A 13,806-nucleotide genomic window follows, 5' to 3' on the forward strand; every position below is an offset into this window, starting at 1 on the left:
GAACTACTTACTCTCCTGCATCGCCTGAGGCAGCTCCTGCAGGAGGCTTTGGGTCCTTGTTCTTGGGTGGCCTGCCCGCTTTCTTGACTGGACTGGCCGCCTTGTCCTTAGTATTATTGGTCATGAAATGAGAGAAGATCTCCGTCTGCCGCAGGAGGTAGTCGAACCTCTTACTGCGGTCATTTTCCTGCAAATATGATTGTTACTAAGTCAAGCTCTTTTTTACTGAAACTATCATTCATGATGAAGTGATACGAATAGAATATATTATTTATTTAAGAGTTAGATATCTAGTTATGATCTAAAATTTAAAGTGAAATCTAATTTGAAAAAAGTTGATGTTAAAAAAGTGATGAATCAATTTTTAGTAATATTAAAAAATTTCTTGAGGTCAGGAGAAATAAAAAAAATGTGTTGATCGCTTCACAAAGAATTTTATGGATTTAAAGTAGTAATTTTAGGTAATTATTATTACTTTAAATGTATGTGATTATAGAACTACATGTTTTGAATGACAACATTGAAACGACAAATGGGGATTTGCACTCGTAACCGATTAAATTTTCAATGTGACAAGCAATCAATTTGCTTCCCAACATGCACTACTCAATACCTTTAAGAATTCCTGCATATACAGGGCACTTTTGTAAATTGTAATGTACACTATAAAGAAAAATAAGACAATGCACATATTTCTGAATGTCGCAATTAGATTGATTTCGATAGTACAGACACATCTGTAACCATGTTTTAAGGGTTAGTTGACTACCAGTTGCCAGTCACACCTTGGTAAACAATGATTCTGCTGATGTAGGGTTACCTTTAATCACTGACTGAATATAGTCAGAAAGCCAAAGCAAGACAACAAGAGACAGAGAAATTGTAAAGTTTGATGTGTGATTGATTGCAAAATTTCCTATTAGAAAGGACAAGGAAAAACAAAAAAGAACGTGTTATTTGGTGAGAACATTATTTATACTGAACAGAAACATAATACTTGCTTAATAACTAAAATCTGTCGTACTTTGGTTTTACTTTCTAATATGCTATTAGGTGTTCTAAATGTTTTCATTTCTTTGCCTTTATACAAACAAGAACTGAGCGATAGCTGGTGGTTGCAGTGAGTGTTAGGACCACAGCCAACAGTTGGCAACGCTGTTATCTTACCCATGTACATGACTTTCTAATTCACATCTGCCTCTCAACCACCAAAACCTTTTCATGTCCATTACTTTGTAATTTTGGAACTATTTATCTCAATTCAATGATAACTCAGTCCCAAAAAAATAAATGTTAAAAAATGGAATAATTAAAAGTTTTGTAGACATAAAGTATTGCAAAACAAAATTTAAATCAAGACCTGGTAACTTTGCATGTTGCTATCAACACAGGGTGTCTTAAAACTCCCAACGCAGGGTGCTGTTAATTCTTTCACAAACGGAGACAAAAAAGTTTTCAAGGAGTTTATATGACCAACCAAAGGAGTTTTTTAATATATGAAAATTTTTAATCAATCGCCGGGAAGTGGAATAATATTGGGACAAATCCAATATTTTTCCAAGTTTAATCAGAATTATTATTAAGCGACACCTTATTTTAAAGGTATTAAAAAAGAAGAGATGTGTATTTAAAAAAACTATAAATCTGTAATGTTGAAGTTGGAATTTTCTCCTAAAACCCCTCATAAATAAATCCATGTTGTAATATTAAACATCTTAAAATCACCTCTTAAATTTCACTCATATTAGTAATAAAATGCAAAAGCAGGTCCTTAGTATTTGTGGTACAGGACTTTGGTCAGAGATAACAAACTTTGACAAATGACATGTTATTCATGTTTGTTGATTCCTATGATTCATTACAAATTCTTGTGGTTAACAACTTTTACATCCAGATTTGGTCTCATCCTTTCTCAAAATACTAGTGAATGCATGTTTTCTAAATGATTAATATGTAATTTAAATTACAGATTTTTCTATAAGCATGTGTAAATGACTATTCGAACCACAATGAGAAAATTTCAAAAGATAAAACTTATACAAGTTAATGATGATTGCTCATATTTAGTTAAATACAAATTACAAGAAATAGTGAGATCAATATCGTACATCTTTAAAAGTACTTGCGCAAGTGCTTTTAATTTTGTTTTTCACTCCAATGATAGAAAGAACATATTCATTAATACTTAAAAGATTAGGCATAAGGATGAAAAATGTTTATTGAATTGTTTCAAAAAAATCTGAAAATAGAAATTTCATGTAAATATTTAAGACATTTGAGCATTCTAGTACTTTTGTACAGTTATGGAAATAATATAGCCTACTTACAATTTTTGTATCGAAATCTTCAGGTCTTCCTTTAGATGATACAGTCTCAGCTGAAGATTCATTCTGAAATTAAAACCAAAATTAAGAACATTCCAACTTACCAATCTACCGCCATGAAAAGATTACAATAAAAATTACACTGGTTTTAACCTTTTACCACTAACACCCCGTTTCACAGACATTGAAAACTAGGCTACCATATTTAAACTACCCATGTTTCAAAAATCAAACTTCGCTATTAACTGCTATTGTACATTAGCAAAGTTTATTAAAGAAATGATCAAACCACATTAACAGTTAGCCAATTTAGTGAGTACTGTGTTTAGAATTAATCATTTTATATATAAACAATTATTTTACAGTTACATTCTAGGAAAAAGCTGAATTATTTTAGTTATTTGTACACTAAGATATGTAATTTTCGTATTTGAATTACAAATTAAAGGATTATAAGTTTAACTCAATAAAAACAACTCTACAGAGATGTTAAGGCATCTCTATATTATTTTTTTAATTGATTAAGAAAGATATTGAGTATAAACTAATGGATTTACAAAAAATATTAAGATGGATCTTCAATATTCTGAAACTCAAATCAAAATCTAAACAGAGGGAAAATTTCACTTTTAGTTATAACATTGAACAATTAACATTGTTTCTAATATTAATTTCTACTAGAATGAAAAAATAAATTTAGCTGTTTATAACAGGCTAATAAACAACAAGGAAATTAATGTTATGTTAAACACTGTAAAGTATCTAAAACTGGACTGGCAGGTAGAAGACATGTCACTGATGAAAGGTCCTGACAAAATGGAAACATGATGTAAACAAATTTTCTGGCAGTGAAATAGTGAATGGACATGAGTTACTTTCAATCTTCCTAAGGGACTGAGTACTTAGTAAAATATATTGGTTTTGTTCATAGAGCCCTCCCTATTCAGTGGCCATGTCAACGGGTACTACTGTTTCAAAATCATGGAAATTTCAAGAATACAAGTTCCAAGTTGTATTTCCAAGTAAGCCTTAGGATGTACAAATAACACATCAAGAATCTTTCCTTCTCTAAAGCCAAATATCACTCACTCATTGATGGCTATTTCACAAGAATGACAAAGCAATGAACTTGAAACCATTGTATGTGAAACAAAAAAGTGATTTTCAGCAGCAAGTCAAGTCAGCAGCAGTCTGGTCCATCACCAATACTTGCAAATTTTGAAGCAAATGAGTACAAACTGGAGTTTTGAAGCTATTCAGCCATGGAATACTTAAATGACTACATCCATGATGCTTTCATTAGTAATTTGGCTAACAATCCGCTAAGACAATTAGAAAATAAAACTCTCACACTTGATGAAACATATTATGAGACAAGATCTCGTGATCTAGCACAGCAGCAATCTATTTCGTATCTACGTCATCCACTTCACTGAAGCTGCTTTAACCACAAACTAGTACTAACACCGCAACTGTAGCTTAGTTTTCAAAGACCTGTTTCTTCTGTGGAAAGTCCCAACACCTTCGAATGTCACGTCCAGCTACAGGATCTGAGTGAAAAATTGATCTAAACTTGAGTACTTTGCCCCGATTATACAAACCACAGAAAAAGCTAGTCAAAAAAGTGTGTCCATAAACTAAGTATTGTGGGTGGCTACAGTGTGAAAACTACTGTAGCGACTCATAGCATCTTAAAGAATTCAACAACTTATCCTTGTCAAGGTATTCTGCTGAATGGATTGATTGGGACTTGATCATCACACTATTTCATAGATGCAAGTCTTGTGAGAAACTGGAATTCAAAGATTCTCTCCTACAGTGTTCATTTTCCATGGGAAATGCTTCCTTGTGTACACAATTTTAAGTTCAATGTAAGGTTGACCTTGAAGTTACGAACACTCCTTACGACGAAAATGTTTTGTTCTGCTGTTATTCTTAGTACTTTCACTTAAGCTCTACAGGTGCAATAAGAAGAGATTAAAGAATTGTATTTAAGCAGATTAAAAAGCTAAAATACTATTTTTCACTAAATCTCAGAAATGAAAAGAAGTGGAAAGCTTAAACTCCTAACACAAGTTATTTTTAGTCACAAGAAGCTCACCACAACTATAAAACTTCAATAAAACAGTATATTTTAAGAAAACTTATGCAGACTTTTTTTTAATTACTAATAGACAACTTCATGGTGTACGGCAATCATGTTCCACACCTTAAATTTAAGTCTTCTTTCTGATAGACAGGTTTACTCGATTTTGGATACTTTCTTAAAAATTTTAGAGCAGCACAATCTCAAAATTAAAATTGTTTAAACTTCCCGATCATATTATAACTTTTAATTTTTAAATCTAAAAATGCTAACACAAAAGCATTATCAAAGAGTGTATTATAGTTAAATTGTATTTAGCTACACTGTATCTTTTTTCAGTATTTATATTGTTATTCTAAATAAACCTTAAGTCATCCTACCTAAAATGTGACCTAAAATCCTTTTCTGATACTTGTGAGTCAACACGGGGAGTCATCTTAAGGGTGAACTTGGAACAAAGTTTGCCACTTGAAGTGTCTGAATGTTCCTCACAGATTAACTAATAAGGGATAAAGTACAAAAACAGGCCTGCAATATTACCAGTCATTGTACTTCAATCAGAGATTTGAAGTATTAGTAAAAAAATGTGAATAGAAATGCTTGTTTGGAGGAAGCTGGGTGATGTTTAATCATAATAAATTAGCCAACTGCACTTTTAGCTTAGGACCAGCTGTGTAACATAAAAACTATCAATGAACATTTACAGAAGTAAGGTTAAGCACATGTTTTAACTAAGTTGTAGAGGTAGGTACTGTTCATATTTTTCAATATAAATATATTTAAATCATTTAACGGGTGTTACGCATTTTCAAATAACGGGTGTTACAATTTCACTTTAAATACTAAATTGAATTAAAATCTAACTCATTTAAAAATGTTTTATGTTGAATTCAAGATCCACATAGAAGAGCAAGATAAGCCTATGTGCCCAATTTAAGAAACTTACAATTAATAGCATAATATACAATAAAAACACACATTTGATAACTAAAGTGTCTCAACAGAGATCTAATTTAGGCTAATTTTAATTTTATATAAAACAGATTTTTAGGCCTAGTCCACAAATAGGATTTTTATAACTCATACACTATTGTATGATGTTCAGAAATTTAGATTGGCTTTTCTATAGAAATAACTAGTCTAGATCAGTATGTTACACTTGAGGAAAGTAAAAACCTCTTAAGGTCACAGTTGTTTACTTAGTTACTTGATAAATGTTTATTCATTTATTTCAACATTACTTATTTCTTGGTTTTAACTATTTCATCGATGCTTATTAAATAGTACCTGATGATTTATTTTCTTCCAGGTAATTGCACCAAAAAATAACATAATGAAGCAGTCAAGAGAAAAGTTGGAAATGAATGAAATTAAATCTTGAAAAAGGAAGAGAAAGAGACAAAATCAGAAGAGAGACGAGGAAAACAGAAATAGGTCAAAGATCCTTGTTATATTCCAAACATACATTCTTGCCACAACTTTAAAGTGTACAATTAATCTCATGTCCAAATTTCCAAAACCATCACTGATGTAAAAAGATTCCTGTGTATTAGAAGAAGATGAACACCACAATACTCACAATTAGGCACCGTCTCCACTACAACGTTCTTTATTCAGACACAGATTCTGAAGAAGAGGAAAATCCCTACTCCACCATCACTAATTCATTTATGGCAGATGATCAAGGCATCAAAGATATCAAATTTGAGTAATTAATAGAAAACTGCCTGATCTAACTGTTAATCCTAAAGGTTTACAATTGTTTACGAATTCAGCACAAAGTTCGAAAAGTAACTTTAATTGCCGATATTTTCTAGATAGTGCTTTTTATTTTGTTCCATATATTTACCAGAGTAACTGATATATCAATAGTCAATAGTCAATAGTCAAATATTCTTTATTCAAAAACATATAGTACATTTCTTACATTAGAATAGTGTCAAGTTTCAATAATATAAAATAAAGACTACATCCAAAACTAAATCTAAAAATCAATTGTTATTATTAAAAAATACCCTTTTCAAATTCCTCTATAGAGTACAAAGCTAAACCTGTCAAAAATGCTTTTAACTTTTTCAACATTGATGGTGTAAATATAAATAATTTACTTAAGAGGTACTTTTTCTTATTCATAATATATCTAATTTTTTACATGCAACACCCGTTTTTGTGGACTGTTATTTAATGATGAAATAAATATTTTTTTATTTAGATTTTTTACAGAGTTCTGGATTTATTTAATAACACCTCTCTTGCCAAGTCCAAATTGTGTAACACCGGTTACAACTGATTTTCAGTGTGTTACAACTACAATTCTAGCTGAAAATGTATCAATATGATGCTTGGGATAACAATTTAGGATCATATACTTTGATTAAATGCTAATTTTATTTTATATTTGTGTATTTTTATAAGGTTTACATAATTGAAAACGTGTTCAACCATAACACTCGTTACGATGGAATCCCTGAATACCCTTTCATAGAATCCCTGCTGCAAATGCAAATAAACATTTCATTCATGACCTGCATATATGCGCCTCATACAGCCCTGCTTCCTCCCAATTGTATAGGCTAAGTTAGATATCTATTTATTAGTGCATTGAGGTTATGACTGGTGCAGTGAATTTTATAAAAGTATTTGGCTGTCACTTTGATGGGCTGCAGTATAGTAAGCGACAACCACAACAACTTAACAGGCTACCAAATTATCGATTAGAAATACCTAAACTATTGAATATAAAATTGTTCTAATTATAGTTATTTACAATTACTTATTGCCAGCTTTTTACTATGTATTGAATAACATTATTGTTCCAAAATTAATTAATGGAAAGTAAAAAAAATACCTAGGTGTTATTTGTGTTACAAGCTCTCCGACACGTGTATCCTTCAAAATAATTCAAAATAAAAAGTAATTAAATGTTATCTTAATTCATTTGTTACATTTTACAAATACACATAGCCTAAATAGTTTTTAATGCATCATTGAATCATTACTTTTTTAGATATAAAAACAGTTGAACTATAATTTTAAATACTTATAATGTCATTCGATTTGACATTTTTGGTCAACATGAATATCGATGATTCAATTGTAATGCTGGTCGCTTATTATTCTGCAGCCTTATGTTATATATAAAGTGAAACACTAGGATTTACAGTGATATACATAGATGCACAAGTGCCCAAATTAGACCTATTCATAATGCCAGTGGCGTAACTAGTTTGATTGCGCCCCAATGCAAGTCTTCCTAGATACTGCTTCGCTACATACGGCATTTACAATCTCTATCCAATTAGAAAAAGATATATGATATACTAGGTTATTTAGGTTATCATCCTGTCAAAAATGACGGTATTTCTAATTTTTTAATGTTTTATAATCAATGGTTTATTAAAACTTATGATGTTATGACTTTTTACTGTTTGTATTTTCTTGGTCATAATTAGTTTCAAACTTAGTAAAATTTAAATCAATCATTCAATCACCTGGTAATTGGTAAACGTAAACACTAATGTTAAATTTGGCAAAACACCTGGTAAATGTTAACACCAATGATGAATCTTTTGTTTACATTTACATGTTTTGATTGTCAAAGATTATGTACAAACATTTCAATTAGGGCTAACTACAAGACTAGGATCACATTACATACTTTCAATTAATTATTGTACTTTTTAGGACGATAAAATAAGACTACTTCTTTTTACTTTTTACATTTATTTTACATTTATCCAGTGACATATAAATGATGTAAGAAGCTCCAACATTATCTTAATGTTAATTTTATGCTAAACATGAAACATAGACATTTTAATTGAGGGTTTTAATTCCTACTCCCACTCCCTGACAAAGCCCCTACGGCTCTTTGTTTCTAGGAACCGTCTAGCTAACCTTTTTACATCTAAAGACCGAGCTCTCTCATGTTCAATACTAATTACACTAAGGTCACACAGTCTAGTATTGGACATAGAATTTCTTAAGTAGTTTTTAATTATTTTTAGTTTGGAAAAAGACCTTTCACTACTTGCCACAGTCACGGGTAATGTAAGAAACATTATGAATGCAGTACATACGTTTGGCACACTTGATGAAATAAACTTATTTTCAATCAATAGATAATCAGCCAGCTGGCTGATTTTGCTTATTTTATTACTTCTGATGTCGTCCGTCTTTGACTATATTTCTAAAGCAAATGGACTTCGTTAACTAAAGCATGAGTCACACATCAGATTCATATTTTTTACAAAAGTCAGAGGCTGACCTGTACGAGTTGTTCGTCAGAAAACCGTAACAAATTTATCTGGGTTTTAAAAAAACTGAACGTGTCAGTTATACATAACATAGATTTAAAACCTTTCGTTTAAAACTGTGAAATTAAATATCAACAGCTCTCACAAATACCCTAACTTTAAAGCAATGCACAGGATCACTAAACTCATAGTCACTAGAAGAGTTCGTCAAAAAAAGTCTTTACTTTTCTTTTACGTTTGGAGGTCATTGACGAATCAATATTCCACTTAGCAGCTAACCTCCTGGCTTGATCTAGGACATCGTCGAATTCTCCTCGCAGTTGGCTCACAGTAATTTAAACACTTCTGAAGGAGATTCTTTGCATCGTCTAGATTAACGTCGGACCTCTGGTAGGGTTTTCGACGTGATCTGGATTCTTTCTAAAATTCGACTTTGAAACACTAACATCAAAACAAACTCAAAAGAAGACATTTCCTTTATAAGACCAGTTGCTTCTGCGACTTCATTGTTCTTGCTTGAAGTCAAAATTATTTTCGATAGAACACTTCAGCACAGCGACAAAATTTACATTGATTGATAGTAAAGCGTCGTACCTTGACGACCACCTAGTAGGAACAGAGTTTTTTCAAGGTTAACTTGATAACACAGGAGTCGGTCAACTCTTTTAAACATTGCCATCTTGGTAGGCTTTGGCCGAAAGATACATAAATACTGTTTATTGTATCATAGAATGATGAAATCTCTGAAATCGATTTCACACTGTCGTTTAAAACTAAATTTAAATTGTGACTAGCACAATGGACATACTCGGCGTTAGGAGACTTTGATTTTATTCTGGTCTGCAGTCCTGTGTAAATTCCATTCATGACAGAAGCGCCATCGTATCCTTGACCTCGGCACTTATCAAAAGATATTTTCTTTTCTTCTATAAATTTAACTACAAGATCCTCTAGTCCTTCGGCTGACTGGTCTAGTACTTGCACAAAGCCTAAAAAGGATTCCATTATCTCAAAGCTGATTTAGGTCTGGTTTGTATAAAACATATCTTAAGATTATTGATAACTGATCAATTTTCGAAATGTCTTGTGTAGTATCTAAAATGAGAGAAAAAAAATGGAGCACTGTTGAACATCAGTCAATATTCACTCAAAATATGATGAGATGTCAAATGAATAAGCTCGTTTTGAATTGAAGGGCTTAAGTATTTTACCCTACTATCTTCGTTTTCCAGGTGATTCTTTAAAATAGGGTCGTATCTAGAAAGGAGATCAATAATATTCAGAAAATTTCCTGACTCACTCTTAACATTTTTTATGCTCTCAGATCGATGACCTCTAAGAGCTAGATTACAGGTTGACATTGTTATGATAACATCCAAAATTCTCTTTATTACTTCAACCAGTTTATCTTCTTTGTCATAGAAAAGAGTTTTGATATCTCTATTATTTTTTCTTATCCATATAAACAAGCTTTTGCGCCCTTCTAGGGCCTGCGCCCCCTGAAGGCCTGCGCCCCAATGCACCGCATTGGTTGCATTGGCGTTAGTTACGCCACCGCATAATGCTATATATTGTATTGAATGTTACACTAACTCCTATCATATCAAACAATATTTCTATAGAAGCACAACTACATGGCAGTCCACATCGGGACTTCATGACATCATGAAAGCTCTATTTATATTTGTAAATTGGAACAAAAGATAAACGAGGTCTGAGAAATGTCCTGTGGACACACATGTATGTCCACTAATACAAATCAATATAAGCTATTTATTTTTATAATGATAGAACTAGTAAATAAGTTTATGGCTGACATAATACTACTTAGTTATATTTTCAAAATAATAATCAAGAGTCATACAACATTCAAAGCATGTAGTCTATATCAGGCCACTTAAGACAACCGGCTAGCCTATTAGTTTGATGTGGTATGCCTATTTAGAATTGAATCAAAATTACAACAATTTTGGTACATGTCATATTTTGGTTTCAAATATAGGGGAATATTAAAGGATATCGCGTATATCAATAATATGAGACAATGCAACACTAATGAAGTTCTAGCTGATTTTAACTGTAGGCTCTATAGCCTACTCTATAGTTAAGACATTGTTTCTTAATTAACAAGTGAATTAACTGAACAGGCTAATGTTTCAGCCATCAGTGCCGACTACTAACAAAAACCATCCCTTAATATGGTACCTCTTATAAATTCTACAGTACTTATAAAAAAATAACAAATGCTTGAAATGACTAAAAATATTACATACTCACTTAGTCTAACTAAAATGTCCTAAATAGTTTTGGTAGACTAAATGTTATTAATAAAGTATCTAAAATAGATTATATAACATACTGTTTGTGATGGCCTAAATATCTTTTTTCATCGTGAAAGTAGCCCAGTATACTAAAGTACTATAGAAAGTGGTAAGTGTTACTAATTAGCCAAACAATACTTGGAGTTTTTTTTCTTTTTTTTTAAGGAATTGCTTAAAAATTAAATAAAAAAAAAACAGAATACCACAATTAAATTTAAGAAGGGTCGAAACTTTCTTCATCCCTTAAAAGGCACTAATAGTCGAACGGGCTAACATTAATGCCTCTGGCCATCAGTGGGGGGGGGGGGGGGGGCAGAACTAAAGGTCGCAACAAACAGAAAACCCCTTCAAGATACTTCTGTTCAGTAAAATATAAAATTAACAAAGGAATTATTATAAATTCACTTAACCATATTATTCTATGAAGCAAGGCATGTATATAGGTATAGGAGGCATGTATAACATATAAGACTATTTTTGTAACGTTTTATACTGGAGGAAAGTGCACCTGTTCATAGAGAATCCTTTCCTCCATTTCACAAAAGCAGTTCCACACTGGAATCCGGGTAAGCTGCAAGTATTGTAAAGTATCTCTGATATGTAGGTCTAGCCTTAATTAGGCTTTGCTATTTTTAATGCTATTGTTAAATTACTTTTGCTATTGTAATATGTTATGTTGTTAATGTATAATAATACTTATGTACGATATTATAAATATTGGGTAGGGTACGATAAGCAGACCCGGTTTTTTTTATATCGAATAATGTAATCATCGATACCTAATATTCGCATCTCAAATCCTAGACTATCAATCGATATAAAAGTATATATAGTCCTCAATTATAACAATCATAAGTTTTAAATTTAAGTATGAATTTAATATTTACAGTAATCAAACAAATTATAATAATCAAAATTATGAAAACTGAAGATGACCATATTTGCTCCTCTCACAGTTACAGTTGTTTCTTTCCCACAAATTTCACATAATGGGTTATTCGGTACGAATACAACATGTTGAAGCCATGGGTTATTCGGTACGAATACAACATGTTGAAGCCACTAAAAACATGTCTTATCATTTTTCAAAGCTATGTCGTGTAGTTTTCTAAAATTGACTGCCATTTTTAATAATAAATGTTACTTATGTAAAATTGAAATAATTTTAATACCGTACCGTAATACCGTACGTGTATTATTTGAAAGTGTTTACAGCTGTTGATATAGATTTTTAAAGTTAATTATTGTTCAAAATAATTATGTCAGTGTCGATTGATTATATCGATGGTTGATTAGTAATATCGTTTGCCAATTTCGATATAAAAAACCGGGTCCGCTTATCGTACCCTACCCTAAATATTTTATAGTTGGGTCATAAAACAAATCGTTCCATAATAACAATTGAATAGTAAGTGTAGGCTACTTATTGAAAAAGTATGCCCCCCAGAAAAAGTACCAAAAATTCTTAAATTATAATCAAAAATGCACTTGTTGCAAATAATCTTTCTGCTCAAATTCTTGTATGAAAGTTGACAATCCTGTTATTTCCCCCCTCCTTAGTTTGTTATCTCTCCCACGCAATTCTAAAGATTGATGGACTAATTGAGATATAACCTAAAATAAAAATACTTCAACAATTATTGTGCAATATACGATTTACAATCCACTAAAAACTCCTCTCTCCGGAAATGAAAGTGTGCTAATTAAAAAAAATTTAAAAACTTGTTTTGGACCATTTTAGGTAACATGTCTGGAGAAAAGTACAATCTAAACATTATACTAGAAAATTATTAAAACTGGTCCTATCTGTTCCTAGCACTTAAAAAAGACCAAGTTAATGAAGATATATGCATGCCAACTTACTTTGATAGAACATAATAGGCCTACTGAAATGATTTTTTCCATGAATAATTGTTTTAACCTACAGAACAGTACAAGTAGGTTACAATGCTTATAGGTTTTTTTTTAGAGAGATAAAAAAACTAAAGGAAAGAGAATGTATAATTTAGTCTTAAAACTAACTTCAACTAGGACACAACCAAAGTTGATTATACAACATTGACGTGGTAAATTTTGAATAAAACGGTGAGATGCCTTTTACTTCATAAATTGTTTTTGTTGGTAGTTTCAAATAAGTTACAATCTAACAGGCTATGTCTATCTGGGCTGCAGAAGCATTGTAAAAATCTCCAGGATTCATGAATAAACCGGTAAAAACTGTTAAAAGATGAATGAAATTAATATTCTTATTTATGAGGCTTACCGAATTTTCAGCTGTGTCTCCAGTCTCCATACCTTCAGGTTTTGACATTGTTTATTTACGTTACAATAAATTTTCTAACACAAATTCATCAACACCACAAAATTTAATGACAAAAACACTGCCAAGATGGCGAGGTCTGTTCTCTGCTGTTTCTTTCGTGTTACTCTTTGGCGGGTTCCCGCGTTTAGTAGTCGAAGCGAATGTAGTCTGCAATAATTTAATGAGCAAGTAATTAACTTACTAGAATAGCCCTATAATGTTTATTATAGCATTGTTTCAGTTAAATTAATATCTTTCAATTATAACGAACCTAAAACCACTCTTACGAACCGTTTTCTGTGAATAAAAATGTAGGAACGACTACTTATTACACAACAATATACAACTACACAAGAATATGTATTCTATGTCACTCATCAGCTGTTTATATGGTGCTCATTTGAATTATAAATTTTGAAGATCGAAGCCCAATACGCAAAACCGGGGCATGCCGTAGATTCAAAATATAAGATTTGGGTATCGTGCCATGTGTCACGGAGTGGCGTAACCATAATAC

At 31.5% G+C, this 13,806-nt stretch overlaps 1 protein-coding gene across 6 annotated transcripts in view; it reads right to left on the reverse strand.

The window, feature by feature from the left end:
- LOC124362999 (chromatin-remodeling complex ATPase chain Iswi) overlaps positions 1 to 13,560 on the reverse strand; it is a 45,432-nt gene extending 31,872 nt beyond the window's left edge. For 2 of the 6 annotated variants that reach the window (XM_046818038.1, XM_046818034.1), the window contains exons 1-3: positions 13,251 to 13,559; positions 2,328 to 2,390; positions 12 to 187 (exon numbers count right to left, since the gene is read on the reverse strand). In XM_046818038.1, the coding sequence (XP_046673994.1) occupies positions 12 to 187; positions 2,328 to 2,390; positions 13,251 to 13,298 (287 nt within the window). In that variant the 5' untranslated portion in view covers positions 13,299 to 13,559. Of the gene's footprint in view, positions 1 to 11; positions 188 to 2,327; positions 2,391 to 11,495; positions 11,538 to 12,850; positions 12,966 to 13,250 lie in introns of those variants that run through there. The other 4 variants (XM_046818037.1, XM_046818036.1, XM_046818035.1 and 1 more) reach the window with 4 other exon arrangements.
- Positions 13,561 to 13,806: the final 246 nt, after the last annotated feature.

The sequence above is a fragment of the Homalodisca vitripennis genome, chromosome 5 (assembly GCF_021130785.1).
Source record: "Homalodisca vitripennis isolate AUS2020 chromosome 5, UT_GWSS_2.1, whole genome shotgun sequence".
NCBI classification, from domain to species: Eukaryota; Metazoa; Arthropoda; class Insecta; order Hemiptera; family Cicadellidae; genus Homalodisca; species Homalodisca vitripennis.